General features: G+C 40.7%; 1 protein-coding gene across 15 annotated transcripts in view; it reads right to left on the reverse strand.

Moving 5' to 3' along the window:
- Positions 1-21790, reverse strand: part of MAP4 (microtubule associated protein 4) — a 236621-nt gene that overhangs the window by 11324 nt on the left and 203507 nt on the right. For 11 of the 15 annotated variants that reach the window (XM_072653985.1, XM_072654011.1, XM_072653975.1 and 8 more), the window contains 7 exons: positions 17658-17758; positions 16652-16873; positions 9702-9879; positions 8386-8445; positions 7931-8244; positions 5712-5843; positions 2833-2925 (listed from right to left, as the gene is read on the reverse strand). In XM_072653985.1, the coding sequence (XP_072510086.1) occupies positions 2833-2925; positions 5712-5843; positions 7931-8244; positions 8386-8445; positions 9702-9879; positions 16652-16873; positions 17658-17758 (1100 nt within the window). The remainder of the gene's footprint in view (positions 1-2832; positions 2926-5711; positions 5844-7930; positions 8245-8385; positions 8446-9701; positions 9880-16651; positions 16874-17657; positions 17759-21790) is intronic. The other 4 variants (XM_072654038.1, XM_072654029.1, XM_072654020.1 and 1 more) reach the window with 3 other exon arrangements.

A 21790-nucleotide genomic window follows, 5' to 3' on the forward strand; every position in this document is an offset into this window, starting at 1 on the left:
TAGGACATTTTGCCCACTGTTAAGTAACACCTTTCTGCATACAGATTCTGCTACACATCCATAACCTTTTAAACTTCATGTCATCTACAGATTTGATAAGCATGCCAACTATGTCTTCACCAGAGGTGATGGTTTAGCTCCCAGTTGTTATCAACCTAACGATCACATCTTTTAAGGCCGTGCAGCCAGTTCTGAATGGCCCTGACTTCCTCTAAACCATAACTTCTTTTCCAGCTCGTTCACAAGTACACTGTGTCAGCCTCCATCAAATGGCTTACTGAAATCCAGATATACTGGTGTGATGCCATGTCTACAGCATTCTCTTGAGCTAAGAGTCTAATAATCTTGTTTAAAAAATAAAGGGGAACCAAGTTAATATGCACAATTGGCCAAATGTGCGTGTGTGTGTATCTATGAATGATTCAGATCTAAAATATACACAAACTCATATAACGTGATAGGCTGCCATTTTAAAATAAATCTTCCAGCCCTACACACACACACGCACACATGCACACGCACACACATACACACAGAGTGTAAAATAAGGGTTTTGGATTAGAAATGGAGTTCTTGATTTTCTGTGTGTCCATTTGGTGACATTTATTGACCCATTCTCAAAATCATGTTTTTAATGAATAATGTTTAAATGAATAAAACAAAAGATGTAGGATTACAAAAGAAAACACAGGTTGGTGACAATAAAGATAGACTTTTGATCTTACCATTCTCCTGAACCCTCCTCATGTACTGCCACATACTCCAGGGTTAAGGATTCCTGAACTAGAAGATCTCCTAAATCTTGTTCATCTCTAAAGTTAGGATCCTATGACATCTAAAATAACTAGTGCTGTATTTTTATCATTCTTTCATCCACCTTCTCATTCATGTCCAACACTCCACGAGCTCATTTGGGAATTTTTTGGCAAAGACAATGGAGTGGTCTGCCATTTTCTTCTCCAGAAACGTTACAGAAAAGGAGATCGAGGGTTTAACACAGTTATCTAACTAACCTGGAGCCACAAGTCTGTTAAGTGTCTGAGGCCAGCTTCCACACAGCGTCACCAAGCGGCCCCCAGCATCATCATTGCCCCTCTTCTCAACATGGCCTCTTTAGAATGGCTCCCCCTCCTCCATTCAGTAGGGTCTGGAGGCAATTTTCTTCCTATACTTCATTTTCAATTGAGATCTCCTAGGTTATATCAGGAATCTCCAAAATATATTGTTTTCTTAGCCTTCATTAGATGGAATCCAGGGTGCAAGAAAGAAAGAGCCCATTATTCCCATCTTATTTCCCTTTGTGAAAATTCAAATTCTGTACTACATGACTATTGTCTTAGAATAGCAATGCACTTTCCATGTCCACCCCTTTTCTCTAAAGAGTGCACCTTCTATCACCAGCAAGAATGAATATAACGCTGAAGTGATTTTGGAGGGGAGGCAGCCCCTAACACTGACCCCAAGCCAGTGCCTCCCAAATAAGAAAAGGAAAAAAGACTCTTGTAAAATCTATGCACAATCAAGCAAAACAGATGACTAACTGGCCTGTGTCTGAAAATGAAAACTGCATCCAGCACCTGGAGCCTGCTGTCTCTCTGTTGCTCATTGGCGGCCTCTAAGATCTGAAGAGTTTAGATCAGGTCTACACAACCTGCTGCCTGCCAAAGCACTTTGTGCAGTTCTCAAAGAAGGTAGAGGAATCCATCCTCTACTGTACCCAAAGCCCTTTGGCATGCCACAAGCCATGAATGGGCCTTGGGTTGTGCAGACCTAGTTCAGATCCTGGAACTTTAGAGAGGCTTTTAAAATCCCTCATGTCAGGATCAATTGTCCCGATATGAATCATCAGAAGTGGACAGTTGGTTTAATGGTTGGAGAAGGTTCGCTCTTTACCATGATATGAATACGTGCCTCCAAAGGAGAATCTGTCTTAATGGCTGCAAAATTCAGGTTAAACTATGTTTACAACATCATTGCCCTCAACAGGGAAACAAAATTCATTCAGACCCAAATCGGGAATTCTACACCTGGCTACTGCCTCACTAGTCAAGAGTCTAGGAAAGCTTGGGACTCAGGGTGGAAGTCGTAAAGGGAAGGAGCATCTAGAGAGAGGAGGATATAAGCTTATTGAGATGACAACATTTTGGACCAACCTCTGAAGAATGACCAAATTTCTTTCCCTCCATCAAGGGTCTTGTGAATGAAAGGATTTGTAGGGCCATTCACCCATCCAAGGTACCACCCTTTCTACCTGCAGAGTCAAGAGCTAGAAAACCAAGCTCATTTTAGGAGCAGAAAACCAGGAAAAGAACAGTTGCTCTCGGTGGGGCAATGCTCCATCACCTATGGCTCTCCCTGTATCAACTCAACGTGCATCTTACTGTAAGGTCAATTTTAACAGTTGTGTCTGGAAGCAAACTCATAACATAGAAATACTGAAAGGACTGGGCCCCTCCACCACAATGCCATTGCTGGGGAGACAGTTTTCAACATCAATTGCTGTTTATGTAACAGTCATTTTCTTTCCAGCACTCTTCACGGCAGTCAGAGGCCTTCAGCTCCTGACTTAACTTTATCTTTTCTACATCAAACAGAATCATGCTAAATCATAAATGCGGTCCAAACAGCACTTCTAAAGCCCTATCGGTGCTTATGCTCTTGGCAATGGAAATAAAGATATCCTCTCACAAGAAGTAGGTGATTAGTATCTTCTTGTTTCCAATAACCCAACCGGATCCCTTCTGACATTCTGCTACACTCAACCTAAGTAGAGAATACCACAGACTGCAATTCCCAGATACCAAAGACAAACTGTCCAGAGCCCATACTTACATTCCCACCTCCAGGGACATGCTTAATATTGTCCTTGGAACCACACTTGGATTGAACATGGCTGTAGTTCACTTTTTTGGAGACTATCTGGACCTGGAGCGTTAGAGAATGGAAAAACAACACAAGGGGAGACGACTGGTTAGAACTGGCCCACGGCACACAGGGAGTCCACACAGGACAACTGTGACTTACAAGCAAAGAGGGTCATGTTAAAGCTTGACCCCACCCTCAGGAACAGGCAGAGGAGTGTGAAGGGGAGGGAGAGAAGGGAAACAACAAACATACAAGAGTACAAAGAAGCAAACAGGCTGTTCATGGGGACAAACTTAACACTTCTCAACTGCTCTCTAGTCAACGGAGCTGGGGAGCTCAGCAAGGGCCCTATTGTTGGCACTAGGCCCCCCCCCCCCCCCCAATTCATGGGATGGGGAGACCTCCTCGGGAGCACATTTAGCCTGTGTAAAAAACAATAAATCACTTAGCGGTCTCCAGGGTATTCTCAGACCTAGCCTTCTTTTCTTACCTATTCCCCAGATGCCCTATGCACCAACACTTGGCCATTATATGGGTATGCTTCATTTGCAAAAACTAATTGGCTCCCACACAAAAAGGTCCCAAAGGGGTATTTTCGCCATCCAAGAGCTGAGCACTTCGTTCAAACACTGAGCTCCAGATCCTGGCTGCTTTGAGAAGCAAAGACTGCAGGGAAATTCATTGGGTGCCTGTTAATTGGACACAAACCTGATTCCAACAGGAAGAAACATTGTTCAGCACTAAATGCAAATGGTCCACAAAGCCCTGAACGCTCATATGGCTGCATCTAAAACCTGCCTTGAACCCTGAAGCACAGGCTACAGAACAGGCTTCAGCCTTAATATATCATAAATAGCTTCCACATGTAGAACAACAAAATGTCTCTGGCCTCCATGCTTCTTCTACCACACAACAGCAAACAGCATTTTCATTCAAATTTCCAACCAGTTCTGGATTAAAATCCCACCCTTAGTCATCCTGTGTTCCTCATTTTGTGCTCTTTACACTCTTTACTGAAAGAGAATCCTATACCTCAGCTCTGCGAGGTTTCAGCAGATGAATTTTTTAAAGATTTCCCAGCATTATACTGGTGAGAAGAGAAGGCACCAGATTCCTTTCCCCAGTTCAGTCATGCCATGCCCTTAACCTCAAGGCTACAGCAAACTTCCACTAGACCACAGATCACACAGTCATTCTCTTTCCTCTTACGCCCCAAGTCTTCCAGCCTTAATATTTCAGGGCTACATGTTTACGGCTGGTAACCCTCTCCCAAAGAGGAGCTAAATGAAAAACATTTGCTCAAAAGTGACCCCCAGAAGCTTTAAGGTATAATTATAGCCTTCATCATCTATTAGCCTAACATTCATGGAACGTACTAGGCAGAGATTATCTGTTCTGTATTACAAAAACTAAAGGCAACACTTCACTTTCGAGTCATAAAAGCTGGGTTCCAATAATGGGTGCCATTCATTACAGCAAAACCTCAAGCTATTCTCAAGGTCTTCATCTTGCTCTACATCCCATAACTGACACAAACCAGCTGACACTTATGAATGCCTCTCACCCAAGAATACTACTTCCAGCAGCCACAATTAATGGAAGAGGTATTTCATTTGTCAAGCAAGAGGATCCTAATTTCATGGGTTAGCACGCAAGGTGCATCCTAGAGGAATTTTTAATCCATGGCTGCTTTCATACTGGGGCATTTAGAACATGACTGACTTCATTATAAGTCACTAAGGAGCAGGCAATATGCTGCTAACACCCGTAACTGTGATAACTGAACTTGAAGTAACTATGTGCAAGGTGGCACAGTAGATAAGCACTTATTTAGAGTGAAGAAGATCTTAGTTCAAATCTGGCCCCAAACATTTACTGGCTGACCCTGGGTAAATCACCTCATCTGTTTGCTTTAGTTTCCTCAACTTTAAAATGGAAATAATAATAGCACTACTTCCCAGGGTTGTTGTGAGGATCAAATGAGATAATTGTAAAGAACCTAGCACAGTTCCTGGAATGTAGAGGGCATTATAGAACTGTCTATCTCCCCCATCCCAATGGGGAATTTTTGTAGAACTTGTAGGTTTCTAAGTATCAAAAAACAGCCATACTTATTATTTGAGGTGAAGATAAACTAAAGATGCTTTATCTCTAACGTGCTATAGGGTAATGGGAAGCTTCAATTTTGTAAATGTTTTTTTTTTCTTTCCACAGACTTTGGAAATCCCTAGGATGCTCAGCTTTCAAACTATAAGAATATGGCAATACATTTTTCCCACTTCTTCTCAGACATGACTATTTCAGTAACAGCTGTATTTTCTCCCTGGATATATATCTGCTCCACTTGAGCAGTTTTGGACTATACCTAAGGACCCAGAAGAAACAGTGGCAGAAGCAGCAGTTTTGTTAATGGGCATTTTATTTCATGCATCTGAGCACAGGGATATATTAGAGACAGCTCTTACCCTTTAGTCATTTGGGGAAATATTCCTAGTCCAAAGAACAAATGTCTGAGTGCAGGGTGGAGACTATGGAAAACAGTCATGGTAGTGGTGGATTTCTGCCCCCCTTTTATTTTTGGTTGGGAAGTTATTCTTTCTAGGTTAGAAGTATTTCCTATTAGCTCCCCTAAATTCCCGGATGAAGTCCAAGCATTCCACGTGGGAGGCTGTTGATGCAGAATCATCATTAAAGATGGAGAAAGGAATACAAAGAAAAAGAAAGGGGGCCAGGGAGATAGAAGGAAGAAACAGAATAATCTGAGACAAGAGAAAGAGGCTCAAAGTGGAAGAGATGCTTTTCGGAGCCTCCACCCTCAACAGGTGAAAGTCTCAAACAGAACTCACTTTCCCATTGGGCTGTTTTTGTGCACTCTCTTTTGTTTCAGCAGCTTTAAAGGTGATGCTTGTTTTAGTGACTGCACTGGGTTCAAGCTTTCGTGCTGCACCGATGGCCTCTGTTTTTTTCTCTACTTTGGCCTAGATGGAGACAAATGGAGGGTGATTTCAAACTGAGAGCACTGGGGCCCAAACTTGGAGGAATGGATCAGGAGACCAATGGCGATTTCCCAGTGGATCCCTCCTTTCTGCAGGCAGGGAGAGTTCAGGGAAAGAAGGAGGGAAGAATTCTAGGGACAGGAAAGAACAGAAGCCACAACAGGTACACATGCCTGTACTTCTAAAGAACAAATCCTCCCATGCCCTAAGCCACAATTAAAGGAATTTTCAAGCAGAACACTGAGGCAAAGTCAATTATAACATGACTCTACTTTAGGAACTAACGCAGGTAAAAAGGTTTGTGACCAGACCATTTGGCCTTACCACACAGGGGTTCAGGTAGGAGTCTTGGATCCAGGAAGCTCTGGATTACAATCCTGACTTGGGTAATTCTTACATATGGACCCATAGACAAGTATTTACCCTGTCTGAAATTCAGCTTCTTTATCTGAAAAGTGGTCATAATACCTATAGTACCTTCGCAATACGCTTTTTAACAGGCTCAAATAAAATATGTATATAAAGTGTTCTGCAAACTTTAAAGTAAATTATTACGTCTAGGATTGTTTTAAGGAAAAGTGCTTTGTAAACCATTAAAGCACTAGAGAAAAAAGTCAGCTGGCATTCTCTTCCTTTTTCTTTCTCTCCTCCTCTCCATTCCTGTGTTCTAAAGCTGTGAAAGAGTTACAGAAGAAGGCAGCTGTAGCATTCTGCCAAATTTTCTGGGATCAATTCCTGTTTTTATTTTGCCCTGGACAAATAAACCAAATCTAGGAGAACAGTCATGAAAAAAGGCCATATCCCTTTAATATGTAGTGATGTTTTATCTTGGCACTTAAAGTGAATTTTGCAAATACAGGTAGGAGAGTTGATCCTTACACAGGAACTCTCCAAGGCCTACAAGGTGAGGGAGCAACAACTGTCCTGCTTGTCAGTCATAATAGGACCCTTTTTTGCTCAAGGAAAGCTGTTAGAGAAAGCAAAATAAACTGTAGCAACCACGCCAAGGACTCCTGCTGCTGTAAGGAATAAAAATCAAACAAGAAGAGGGAAGCAGACCTTCCTGGAGGTTCCAAACAGCCTTGAGTCCTGAGCGTACCCAAAGTCCTCCGTCTGAATTCAACACTGAAGCTGCATATTGCTCCAGACCCTAATCTCCATCAATTCACAACACCCTGCCTGCCTCACCTTTACCTGGGAACCTTCCCCTCCATTTACTCCCCTCCAATTTCAAACTGAAGGGACTCAATATTCTCTATTATGCTGATCTAAATTACAAACTTTTGCCAGAGAGGCTTCCCCAGTCTCTGCATCCAGAAAACAATTAAGAGGATCAGGACTGCCTTTTCCTGTTACTACCTTAACAGCTCAAGGAAGGTTTTCCTGATTCCAATACTTCCCTCACTGAGTCACTGTCTGTCCAACTTTAGTAACTGCAATGGATTAGGCCCTCCCCCAAATAAAAAACTTTTGGACATCAAATTCAAATGTCGGTAGGTGAAATGAGATCCCTTCTCCATCAGCCCCTTCCTTCCAGCTCCCCTTCTGTTTCAGGAATGCAGGCAGTTTCTAAAATGCCCACTAGAGGGCACTTCCCTTCCTGCTTCATTCAGGCTGAACCCCTCTCTCCAAGAAATGTCTTGTCAGTGGTACAGATACTGAAAATAAGGTACAAGACCGAGGATGGAACGCAATGAACTAATCTCTTTTGTGGGAGATTCCCATTATTCTTTTAGGCAACCAAAAGTTGACAATGCTTCTGAGCTTCAATCTTCTTAAAGCAAGGAAATTTGGACGCCATGTAATTCGGCCAGACTGACTAGTTCACATAGAAATCAGTCCTCTCCGTGATAATCCCAACCTTCCCCAACATTTAAAACATTTCCTTTCTCTATCAGGCAAGACAGAGAACACCTTTCAGTGCAGCTGAGGCACAGTAAGCTCCTTGCAAAGGAGGAGGGAAGTCTAGCGATCAGTGGCTGGAAGAGGCAGGAAGCACAGGGATGAGCGTGTTTACGCAGACACTGTCCAAGTTTGCCCCAGAAGGAAAGCTCAAGCAAAGGACATACCCGGCCTCCACCTGGCTGGTGTTTGATGTTGTCTGTGGAGCCAATCTTAGAACGAACATTTTTAAGGTCTGGCACAGAGTTGCTACTTAATGGGCGGCTGGGCCGTGGTGCTGCAGAATTTGGTTTGGTTGGAGCAGCCTTAGGTACTCCTGGCTTCTTGGCATCCACAGAGAGGGTTGTGGATGGCCGCAAGGTGACAGGTTTGGGCCTGACCCGGCTGGAAGCTGCCCCTGGTAAGGGAGGGCCCCCTGAAGACATGGTGCTGGTGGTCTTCTGAGCGATGGTAGGGGCACTCTTTGGGCGACTTAAGTCCACTGAAAAAAGTCAGAGCAAGATCAACAAATGAGATGAGACAGAAAAAATTCAGGTTGAAGAAATACTCTGCCTATGTGACTGCTGATCGATACCACTCTTTAAGCTTACGAAGTAAGGAGGTATGAGAGACATGCCGTTACCTAGGGAGGATTTTGCAGCAGTCTTCTTAGCGTCTGTCGGCTTTGACTCGTTCCTGAGTGCTACAAAAGTGAAACCGCATTGGTCAAGATTCAGTTTTTTGAAATGACCAATTTCTTACAAACACCCAGCTCTCAAAGGATACACGCTGCACACTGGGTTCACTCAACTCCTTCATCAACTCTTAAGAGCAGGAACACATTTTTCAGGCTATTTCTTTCACAACACTTCTGCAAAAGGCCAGTATGTTACTGCACACAAGTACTCAGGAAGTGCTATTATTTATCAATGGCATTTTTCCTTACGAGAGAATATAGGAGACAGACTCAAACCCTACCCAAATGCCACTGAGAGAGCACCAAGCCACTATCTGCGCTCTGAGATTCTGACCGGGGTGCTGACAGCCTCTGCAGAATAAGGGACATAATCCAAGTGGATCACAAAGTCACTGGGGGCTGCAGAAGAGGCCTGAATGTTGATTTACCTAACTCCCTTCAACAAGGACGCGCGAAAGTCAGCTTCAGTTGTACTTTGATTGAAAGTGGCTTTATCAACTGGCTTTCTCTTTATCCTCAAACAAGAAATCTTTCCTTGGACAAAAGGAACACTCCTGCCCGATTTTGTTCTCAACCCTAGAAACACAACCTTCAGTCTGGACCGCCTAGGCCTGACCTTGTCCTCTCTCCTTCCATATTTCACCTCGCATTTAAAGAAGCCATTTTCCCAGACAATAAGGGGCTGGGACCTCCAGGCTGGAGAGAAGTAGAGTGAGAGTGGGGAAGGGGTCAAAGGCAGAGATTACTGGAGATTTAAGCTAGTAGTTTCATTTTTTTCTGTGAAGAACAGTGTTCACAGATGTTAAAGACCAGCTGGTTGTGCTCCAAGTGGCATGAACAGGAATGGACGGAAAGGAGCCAAGGGCGGCCACTGTGACTTAATGAAACAATGACTGTGAATGGGTTAAGCCCATTACACAAATAAACAGGGATTTTAGTAGCTTAATTTCCAGGATGACCTGTCAAGAAGTTCATTTGTTAAACAGGTAAATGAGCTATCACCTGTAAATGTCCTTAGTAAGTGTTAGTATCAAGAAATATTTGTTTTGAGCAAAGTTCCCCAAGTGAACAGCCTTTTCTGGTAGGTAAATGTTAAGATTAGTAGCCACATACCTGTTTCTGGGCTGGATCACCCAGTCTATGGTTCCTGAAGGGACACTGAAACTGTCCCTAATCTCAGCTACCTTGTTACCCAAATGGCCTGCTCCATGTCATACTGGAAAGGTTGGGGAACAAAGATCTAAAATACTGGTGATGCTTACTGGAAGGCTTCTTGGGAGGAGAAGAAGAGGTGCTCCTACTGGCTGGACCAGCTGTCATGGGAGAAACAGCCACCGTGACTCGTGAGGTGGTTGGGGTGCTCTTTGAGGCAGTTTTAGTAGTGGTGGCAGGAGATCTGGATAGTGGGGTTCGTTTCTCAGGGCTCTTTGCATCCATAGCCTGGTAACAAAGAAGCATGGATAACACAGGTTAAGTGACAAATTTTTAAAGAAACCTGACACTTAGGAGTAGACTAGGCGAAGCATGGACTATGGGGCCTGAGGCAACAATTTATTAGTGGAGAAAAGGATGGCTCCATGTGTTTACACTAATACACTGTTGGTAAAACTATGCATTACTCCAACTATTCTAAACAGTAATTTGAAATTATGTTAATAGCAACTAAAATGTCCAAACTCTGGAGACAAAGTAGATATTTCCCAGCAACTAAGAAACTGTTAAATTAACAGTCTTAAGCTAAGACCTGGAAAACAAATGAAAAAATGTACCTGACTCCCCACATATTCGGAGGTGCGGCTATGTGTATGGCATTTTCTATGTAAGGGTAGACAGAGTTGGTTTTCTTGAACTATTTTTCTCTCTCTTTTTTTTAATTACAGTTACGAAAAATTTTACAGGACAGGAGGAGAGACAGATTTAAAAGAATAAAAGATGCAAAAACAAGAGGCATCAATTGTAAAAGAGAAAATACTGTTTAAAAAAAAGTTCCATAGGGTCAATACTTAAGTCAAAGTGAAGTCAAACCAAAGTACTGTTAAGTGAAAGAGTCTAAACATGACGTGCAGGTGAGTGAGCTTCAACACCCAGTTTGAACCAAAGAGCCACAAGACGCAATCTCACACAGGGCTCGCTCTTTATTCTTTTCACATTAACTGCATTTCCCACGGTGTTCCCTTCCCCACCCCATCCCACAGAGAGACTGCTTATAAGGAAGAATGCAAGGAAAAGCTCAGCCAAATTGGCCAACACCTTACAAAGTATGGGCCTGATCTCGTCTCTTATCTCTTCTTGGGAACCAAGCTTGGTCGTTCTAATTCAAGTTCCAATGTTCTTCCCATTCACTTGGGTGAAATCATTTTACAGACACATGAATGTGTGTGCGTGTGTGCATGTGTGTGCGTTTACTGCTTCTGCTTTGCTGTGTATCATTTCACAGAACTCCTCCCAAGCTTTGTATTCATCAGATATTTTCTTGCAACACATTAATATTGCATTATACCTCAAGTACCACAATGCATTGAATCATTTTGAAATAAATGAGCATCTACTTCATTTTTTTTTTTGCTATTATAAAATACTGCTGTAATATTTGCATATAGAAAGAGCTTTACTTTCTGTCCATGACCTCCATGGAGTTTGTGCCTAGGAGTGGACATCTGAATCATATTCCTTCTCATAATCCCAAACTGCTTTTCCAAAACGCATGACTTGGCCAGTCTTTGCACAGTCCCTCCCACACTGACTAACGCTATCTTTTCAGCATCTTTTCCAACTCAGTAGGTATGAGGTTAAAATTTCTGGATGGTTTTGACTGCATTTCTATTATTATGAGTAAAACAGAGCGTTTTTTTCATACAGTTGTTAGCGGTCCTCAATTGTTTTGAGAACTGTTTAAATCCTTTGACTATTCACCTACGGGGTAAAGGCCTTTCGATGTAGATATTTATGTCAGTTTCTTGCCCACTTTGCGTAGAAGATCCTTGTCAAAAATCTCTGATTCAATGATTTTTCTTCCAGTCACTTCCTTTCAATCCAATTACATTCATTGTGCTCATGCAACAATTTTTCAACTTCACGTTTTCAAAGTTGTCTGCTTTGTCTTTTGCAATCATGTCTAACCTGAGTTGAAGAATTCATCCCCTAACTGTGGTGATTACAAATGTGAGTTCTATATATCTTCTAACTGTTTATATTACCAATTTTCATGTCATTTATATACTTTGAATTTATTGTGCTATGAGCTGCTGGGAATATTGTCTTTTTTATTTATAATATTTTCTGTAAATTACATTTCCTTTGTTTTAGGTACCATCTGTCTCATCTTAGGCTAAAGATGTTAGGAGCAAAAACCAATGAAAATTCTAGAAATTAGCAAAAAGAAAAAAAAAAGATAAGATAATGGGGTAGTGAAATGAGGGGGGAAAAATTTAGCACTGTAGGACATAAAGGAGTACGAAGGGTTTATTTTATTTCATTAGGTTCACACAGTATTTGATTTCTGGGCAGATATTCATCTAAATGGCTACATTAGATCCATTCAGTTGCACAAGAAGATGGATAAGAAGGAATGTGAAATTACTTTGAAAATAAAGACCACACTTGATAGTATCTGAAATTACAGGGAAAAGGCAAGCAGATGGTTTGATCAACACCTCCTACAGAGGGAATGAACACAACTGAAACAACAGTTGTGAACTTGCATTTCAAAGGAAAACTAGAAGGTAGAAATCCTTAAATTTAGATATAAAGCATGTGTATTAACTGTGATTTCCACTAAAATAAAAAAAAAAATACTAGACTGAATGAATAGTAAAGAGGGGAAAAGAGAAGAAGAGGTATAAATAATGCCACTATATCCAAAGGATAATATTTCCATAATGGAGAACACCAAACCCAGAGCATACAGCTTCTTTTTTGTTTGTATTCAAAAGGAATTAAACATAGTGGGGAGCTCAAATAGAATCGTAATAAACAACAATAATTATTAACTATTATTATTGGTGGCGGTCTTATGATAAGAATGGTAATGCTAATAGCAGCTAGAAATTTCAGGGTGATTTAAGGTTTCAAAGTGCTTTTACAAATAATATCTCATTTTATTGTCTCAGACACCCTGGAAAGCAGAGTTTACAGATGTGGAAACTAATGCTGCAGGAACCTGCTCCCAGGTCACATGTCCTAAGAGTCTGAAGAGGCTGAATCAGAATTCAGATCTTCCAGACTCCAAGTCCAGCACCTTCACTACACCATTCCATAGTTCTGAGAGAATTGCTTTGGGAAGAGGAAGTGAAAGGAAGAGAATTCTTTAGAGCTCAACAATGCCAAGAATGCTCACCAACCCTGGGAACTTTTAAGATATGACTTTGTATTTTGAAACGCACTAAAATTTTACAGATGTAATTAAATTCAAGTAGTAATTATTAAGGATAATTTAAATGTGTTAATTTAAAGGAAAGCATTAAAGTATCCAATATTTATAATTCAAACATAAATGATATAATCTTACAGTTGTAACCCTATATCCTGGTGATAGGGTGCTCAGGCCCCAATTCTAAAATCACACTTCTCTTTAAAAATCGCATTTCTCTAAAATTTTGCATCCATGTTCATTAGAGAAACTGGTCTATAATTCTCATTCTGTGTTTTGGCTCTTCCTGGTTTAGGTATCAAAACCATATTTGTTATCACAAAAAGAATTTGGGAGGACTCCTTCCCCAATTTTCCCAAATAGTCCATATAGTATTGGAATTAACTGTTCTTTAAATGTTTGATAGAATTCACTTGTAAATCTATCCAGCCCTGGAGATCTTTTCCTAGGGAGTTCATTAATGGCTTTTAAATTTCTTTTTCTGAGAAGGGGTTATTTAAGTATTCAACTTCCTCTTCTGTTAATCTGGGCAATTTGTGTTTTTTTAAATAATCATCCATCTCATTTAGGTTGTCGAATTTATGGGCATACAGTTGGGCAAAGTAATTTCTAATTATTGTTTTAATTTTCTCCTCATTGGAGGTGATAAGTTCACCTTTTTCATTTTTGATAATGGTAATTTGGTTTTCTTCTTTTTTTTAATCAAATTGACCAAAAGTTTACCAATTTTATTGGTTTTATCATAAAACCAACTCTTAGTTTTATTTATTATTTCAATAATTTTCTTAATTTCAATTTTATTAATCTCTCCTTTAGTTTTCAGTATTTCTCATTTGGCATTTACTTGGGGATTTTCAATTTGTTCTTTTTCTAGCTTTTTTAGCTGTATGCCCAATTCATTGATCCACTCTTTCTCTGAAAAAACAAACAAACAAACAAAAAACCCACATTTCTTCTTAGCCTTAACACACTATCCCAGACAGTTTCTCCCCAGCCCAAGGACACAGCCTGCCCCATCTATAGAACTTATGAATTTGAACCAGCAGTGCACTGGCTGAATGAGCTGTGCACGGGTCATAACAACATTTACTACCCAGTGACCAATCATACGTATCCTAGACTTAGACATACGTATACTCCCTCACATTTATCTTCTCTAACAAGACAGTGATGAGAGCAGCCTGGTATTTCTGGGCCAGCCCTGACCATTGGTTGACTTAGTGACATTTCAGATCTAAAACCACACTTCCTGGTAGCCCCTCTTTGGGCTATTTCCAGATGAACTTTGGGTAAAATACCTGCACAGCAGATACCAAAAGTGCATGTTTCTAAGAACTAACCACTCCTTAACCACTCCCTAATTCCACCCCAAAACACCTAGTTAGCATATTTGGCACATTTCACTATAGAATATCCTATATAAACTTTCCCTGTACCCCTCTAAGGTTGTAGGTTCCCTAAGAACCTTTGCCCACTGAAAAGCGTTAACAAATCTTTACCTTGACCTCAACAATGCTTGAGTCTGTGAATTCTTCTCCAGCCGACCTGCCCCTGGTACCCTGGTCTTTGTGGGGGTCTCACCACAAACCCCCTTCCAGCCCTCATCACTAGTGGATTAAAAGTTAATCTTGGGAGTCCTGGTTGCAGACCTGCCCAAGGCACCAGAGACCAGGAGTTTCAAAGCAGACTCAAACATGCCCTGATAAGGCATGTTTCATCCCCAAGAGTTAATACAGTGAGAATCCACATCCAAACCAAAATACCAAATTCCAGCCAGAAGCTTTCTACTGGGGGACTAGGTTATATAAGTCAATGCTACTAGGATAGAGAGGAGCTCTATTCTAGTGCTAGGACTGCCCCTGCTCTTCACAGCCCCCACCCCCACATGACTATGAGCAATGCTATGCCCCCTTCTCTGGGCCTGGCTTTTCACTGATCAAATGAAGGGGTAACACAGGACTCCCATCAGCTGCAAATTCCAAGTAATTTCCAAAGCAATCTACTACACAATGTTCCACCCACCCCTGAAGCAGAGAGGACTAGCATTCATTCCTGCCTCACAAAGAGGCAAAGTGCTAAAGGGAGATCAGAAAAGACAAACAGACTTCCCTAAAATAAGTGAGCTGATAACAAAAAAGCAGAGCTAGGAACAGAATTCAGGGCACAATATTTTCATACCCCACCTCCACGCTACATCTCCATCACTTATTATATTATTTGATGCATGGGAGGACAAGCTGGCCAGACAAATGGACTAAGAATTCCCAGGCAGTGAGTGGGACTTACACCTTTTCTGCTCCTGACACTTCCAGAGCTTCTCACAGTTTAGTAAAAGGTCAAGGTGATACAACGCTTAGCCTCTGCCAGCATTTCTGAGCTTTCAGACATCCTAGACCCTCCTGTTCTTTTGTAAAGAAGCCAAGACTAGTGTCACCCTTACCCATTTTACAGCAAGGTAAACTGAGCTGCAGAGGCATTAAATGAAAAAGATAAAATCATAGGGCGATTGAGAGGCAGAGAAAAGAATTTAGGCCTCATATTTCCTTCCCTACATCACGTAACCTCCTTTATTCTGATAAAACAACGAATGGAATGGAATGTATTGGTACAGATCCTTAAACTGGTAGAAATACAAAACCAAAAACTACTGGAAGAAAATAACAAGTGTAACTCCAGCAAAGGAAACTATAATAAAATGGAGAAACAGGTTAAAGCCAAAGAATTCTTCCACGTACAAGGAGCAGCTGCAGTTACGCAGCCTGGTGTGGAGATCCTACTTTGAAAGCAACTAAGAAGGCTTTGTTTAGATCTGTGGGGGTTTTTCTTTTCAATTTTTATACCTTGATGGAGTTCCCTAATGTTTAAAGATTAGAAGGCCCATTCCAAGTACTGACAGCAGTGCCCTCATGTCCACCTATTGAACAATCTGGGCAATGCTGAAAGCATGAGATGCGAAGCCATCAGTGGGTTAGAGAATGGCTGAGTTTCAAGTCCAGGCACAGTGTAAGAGTGTTCACCATTAAAGGTATACAGACAAAAAGGTCAAAGTATGACATACAAGAAACTGCGTTAGGAGAGATATCTCATTTTGATGGCTGCTCTAAACTGCTCCCAAATTAATTAGAAAACTGATGGGGTTCAGGCTCTGGGAACCTCCTTGAACTCCCACTGCATCTTCCCACTCAATCTAACCTTTCATACTCAAATCTGTTACCCTTAGCCTAGCTTGGCCCTCCATTGTCTGTTATCACTGGATGGCCCCACTTGCTTCCCACCCAAGCCCTCCATAGTCTGATACCTCCCAACAGCCTCCAGCTGTTTCCCACCCTAGAGTACATCTCTAGTTACCCCAGTCTCATTAAGATTCTCTTTTAGACCCTCCTCCCAGACTACTAGACCCCATCTAGATCTTTCCCATTGTTTTTCTGTAATACAAGTTCCATTTCTCCTTCAGGAAAGGGCCTTAAATTCAGCTCAGACTGTCTAGCTGAGATTCTATCTGGTCCTCTTGTTAATACAAGCATTACAAATGCTTAGGCTCCTTAAGCGTCAACCCAAAATGGCAAATCTTTAATAAACTTTTTTTTACTTTGGTTGAAAGTAGGCTTGAGTCGAATTTATTAGGCAGGACCTGGTGTGTAGGCATTTTGGGGTCCCCAGCACCCTGAACCTCAACAAAACAACTCTTTTTTTTTACTTTCTGTCTTCAAAATCTAGGCATACCAATCACAGATGCAGGTTGCGTTTTTGTCTTATTAACACTGAGATGCTTCTACAAAACTGACTGGCTGAGGGGGCGGGGCCTTTGAGGGCTTTCCCATAATCAAGTCCCTGGTTACTCACCTTTGGTTTTCCATCTCTTGAGATTAAGGAAGTGGACCGAGCAGCAGGAGTGGCAGCAGCAGGTCGTTTGGGTGGGGCAGCTGGCGCTAGGCCTGGAGCAGGGCTCATGGGCTTTTTGCTTGTGCCACCAGGAGTAGTGGAAACTGGTCGCTTGGGGGTGGGAGTGGGCACTGATTTGGTTTTCGGTGTAGCAGTCTTTGCAGATGGAGTAGTGCTTGATGGCTTTAGGTTCGTTGGTATAGTTTTTGGTTTGTTTTTTGTTTTAAGACAAGCAACCAATGATAAACACGCACATACACAAAAGAACAAAAACAGGTTGTTTTTTTAAAAAGCATAGAGAGCATATTTCAAAATTAAATTGCAAGCAATGAGGATATTTAGGAAATGATTTCTAGAGCAAAATTAAAATTAACATTCTGTTTTCTGAATTCAATAAATGAAATAAAACTAGAACACAGTTAAGAAAATGGGAAAACTATGTTACAATGTGGTAAATTTAGCACAGATTTTAGGATTTCCATGGTTGATAAAATAACAAGTTGGGTAATGATGCTGCTGAAATATAAACTGCTATTAGATTTGTCCATGCCATGACTGTGTCAACGTTCCTATTAAAAGTTTTTAAAATTTTCAAGGACAAAACCCAACTACCTAAAAAGTCAATTGAATCTTTCAAATTACTCTAGAAGCAAGCATCTCTCTTCCTAAAGAATGAGATCAACATCCTCTTAAGGGTACAGAGGGTTTCAAAAAAAATTCAGGATGATGAGAATAAGGATGGAAAGATACAGGTTGTGAAAAGAAGGGCAGAGCATGCCCAGGACTGATTAAGCATCTCAGGGATGTTAACTTTGTAGTTCCTTTTAAGGAAACTTCCCCAAAACTCACCTCAGAAGTTCAGAAAACAGAACTTAAATCTGTGGTAAGAACAATGAAATAAAACATCATATGCTGAAAAAGAAAGAAACTTGTAGAACAAAATATATCAGAAAATTCTGGCCCCTACCTTTGTCTTCTTCTCAGGGCTTGGGGGGAGCTCCTTGTTTGGAGGAGCAGTGATATCATTTCCATTCAAATTTGCAGAGGGCTGAACTTCATCCGGTTTGGCTGTTCCAAAAGGAAAAAAAATGAAGTTTAAACAAATGCCTATTTAACCCATTTCTCTGCTGAATCATGCTTTAAGGCGCAATAGAGGCAGACTGCTAACATTTTGTTCTGAAAAACCAAAGGAATTCTGCTGTCTAAAGCTGAGAAGACTGAGTTCTTTCCATTGTGAAGGGAACTGGTTTTAGATACCGGAGATGAGGGAGTCTTTCCAGGGGGGAGAACAGAACCTGAGTGGGTTTACACAAATGGCCAATTGATGGAAGTGGCCCTTGCTGTTTGGGTACCCTTCCCTGGAGGCCAAAAGGAAAGTTTGCCACCAAACTGCTGGCTCCATGATACACAAGGGACAAAAACCTCTTGTATTCGAACCTATCTTCGACAGTGAAAGCTATTAAAGAGATGGGAGGAAAGCCAGTCGTTCATCCAGTATACCACTGCCTTATAAAATCACTATTTCACAGGAGGATGTAAAATTAACCTGTCCCAGTTCTAGAAGTGACCTAGATTCCCAATAGGGGCATCGAAACTCATAAAAAGCAGCAGGAAGTCCATGCCAAAGAACAAAGCACTAAAGCTATGCTTAACAGTAGTCCTGTGAGGAGGATATCCCGAATTTCTTGTAGAAACATCACTATAACACATGGAGTCTGCAAAGGTCTCACTTTAGATTAAGTCCTAAGAACTTTTTGACATTTACGTGACATGGTATTCATTACTTAGGATGGTACAGTGCTTGAGAACTCGGCTCCTAAGAGATCTAATGGCTCTGGGAATTTCTCCTAACTGATCCTTCTCCCAAAAGTGGGTTATCAAAGGACCAATAGAGGGCCAGAAGCATAGCAGCCAGGAGTCCTTGCTGTCACCCACTCAGGACTGCCCTCAGTTTCTCCTAGGCCCTTTAAGTAGTACTTATGGATAATGCTTAAGTAGTAAAAAAAAAACACCTGGCTGTACATTATAATGGCATGAGCAACTGTGTCATGATCAGGTCAATGCTCACATAAAACTGGTTAAAGGCAAGGTCAACTTTAAGGTCATACAAGATGGCAGAAGTAATTAGGTTACCATTGCCAGGATGTTTTAATACATAGACCCTCCTTACATGAGAGAGAACAGTGTATATGTGCATACTCTTCCACTCAGATTTAGGGTTTTTCCTGCTTTTAATGGAAAATAAATTAACCACATGATGAAATATAACTGATGGTATTAGAAATTAATAAACTTAACTTTTTCATTTTTACATTACTTTTGCTCCAATAAAGTTTTTTTTTTTTTTAACTTCACTTTGGTTGAATTTGCCCATTTCAACAATGCAAGAAACTAAGAATGGTCTCTTTTGAGGTACACTCTTTTTGGGAATTAAAGCGAAAGGAGCAGAACAAGGAGAACTTTGTGCACAGCAACAACCACAGTGTGTGAGATTTTTTTCTGGTAGACTTAGAACTTCATTGCAATGCAAGGACTTAAAAAAATACCCAGTGATCTCTTAAGGCAAAATGCCTCCACATCCAGAGAAAGAACTATGGAATTCAGTCACAGATCGTAGCAGATCATTTTCTTTTGTATTACGTTTTGGTTTGTTATACGATTTCTCCCATTCATTTTAATTCTTCTATACAACATGACTATGGTGAAAATGTATTTAATAGGATGTGTACTGTATACTGTCTCAGCGAGGGATGGGGAGGTGAGGGGGGAGGAAAAGACAAAATCTAGGTTGTATGGTAGTTGATTGTGGAACACTGAAAATAAATTTTAAAAAATAAAAAATAAAAGAACTGCCCCTGAAGGTGATCATCCCCTTCATGGTAGGTATCCAAGCAGAGATTCCCTGGCCATTTGGAAGGAGACTGTAGAAGGGATTCTGGTTGAAGTACAAGGAGGCCGAGCAGGTCCTTCTAACTCTGAGATGCAGTGATTAGACTTTATTTCTGAAATGTGAACCAAATATGTTTCTAATCTTAAGTTATAAGTACTATGTATTCAAGAAAAGTAAGAGAGTTGTGCATTAATGTATACACTGTATGTAAATAATAGCTGAAAAAGGAACATTTGCCTTAATTACTCTCATCTCAAGTAAGGTATGAATTGGAAGAGGTAGAAATAGGTATTTTTCCCTCCAGGAAAATCACAAAGATTCCAGACAAATTATAATGATGAGAGAAAATCCAAAGCATTATCACCAACAGGAAACCAAGGATTCTCTATTTAGCATGAAACTAGTTGTAATGAAGATTTTAAAGATCAGTATCCCACAACTGTGGGCCTAGAAAAGGACTTTGTGTTTAAATCTCTTACTTCAGAGATGGAGGAAACACTGTCCTAGAGAGGTAAACTTCAAGGTCATTTGGGCAATTAGCAGAGGGAGGACTGAACGTTAGGTATTCATCGATTCAGTTCAACAACCACTACTAAGCCCTAGACCAAAGGAATTTTGTCTTCCAGGGCAGGGTTCTTCCCATGATTGCTCACACCTGCTAGGTCCCTTCCTGTTATGACAAAAGCAATTTTTGGTTTATGAATTCAAATCTGCCCCTAGGTATAACCATTAGTAAACAAGAAAAAAAATTTTAAAACCATTAAACAAACTACTAGACATAATTTTTTTCTATTGTACCAGATAAATTCTCTTTACACTCTATGACTATGTACTCTTTACAGTTATTTTTTATGTCCAGTAACTCTAGCTCAACTTTATTGAAAAAAATGGAGAAAAATTTGAAAAAAAATAATCCAAGCTTGTTGTTGTGTTTGTCCTTCATTCTCGAAGAGGACCATGACATCAAGACTTGAGTGAGGAAGGGCTGTGCAAGGTCACCGACCTCACTTTCTTCTCCTAAGTCATTTGGGTCCGGTGGCCTGATAGTCATCAAGACAGATGAATACATATTCATCTGACAGACAAAAACATACTGGATAGCAGTACAAATGTCATTTGAAACAGCAAACCAACCACCCCTCAAACCTTCCCATATCCCAAACCCGAGTATCCTTATCCTCTTCTATGATTAGTCAAATGCTCCTAAAGGATGAAGTTGTACAACTGTATTGATTGGTTTCACTACAAATTTGTTATCTAACTTCAAAAAGGCCCTCAAGTGCAACATGCTGATCCTTTCATTCTTCCCTAAGTCTCTCATGATCTCCATGGTGTCCATTAAAAAAACTTCTTTGCTCCTAAGCTCCTGGTAACATATTCCTTGCAATGATACACATCTGTAACACTTCTCTGTGTATGTGTTACTATTCCCCCAACCCTCAAAAGAATGTAAATTCTTTTAAGGAAAGACTGTACCATTTTTATTTTTGTACACCCAGCATCCAGAATTGGAACTAATAAGTAGTATTTAAAAGTACATTAAAGTTTCAGGCAGAAACATTGAAAATATGGACTGTATTACTAACTTAAACACTCAATTTGTTGAATTTAAAGACAGATTCAGATTAATTAGGATTGTATTTCTTTAGTGGTAATCAAATACACTTCCCTTATTTTAGATCCAAGGAAACTAAAAGGCCAGATGAATTAAAGAACCTTCCCAAGGTCACATGGCACAGGGGCAGAGAAACAACAGAGATGGCCTAAAGGAGAGCAACTTTCAGCTTGTGAAAGGGCAACAGTATGAAGGTGTACTAAACAAAGCAAGGTTCTTCAGAGAACACCAAGACAAGCAAAAATCTGATTCCTGTTGATATAATCATGAAAATTATAAATAAGATCAAAATGAACTTGCTTATCAAATCACATTACACTGGACCTAAAAATCACACTTTCACAAGTAAAAGGAAACGTTACTTCTAGTATTTGGATAAATTTACAAATACACATGAACACAAGAAGGTTTGACCTCATGGAAGGCAACCTTACTCTTTTTCTTTCTTTTTATCTTTGGGGGATGTGGGGGAGGCAGGAAGGAGACAGCAATAAGGGTTGAATGACTTGCCCAGGGTCACACAGCTAATAAGTCTGAGATCACATCTGAGCTCAGGTCTTCCTGATTGCATGTTCTGTGCTCTATCCACTGCACC

Source organism: Notamacropus eugenii, chromosome 1 (assembly GCF_028372415.1).
Source record: "Notamacropus eugenii isolate mMacEug1 chromosome 1, mMacEug1.pri_v2, whole genome shotgun sequence".
Classification (NCBI taxonomy): domain Eukaryota; kingdom Metazoa; phylum Chordata; class Mammalia; order Diprotodontia; family Macropodidae; genus Notamacropus; species Notamacropus eugenii.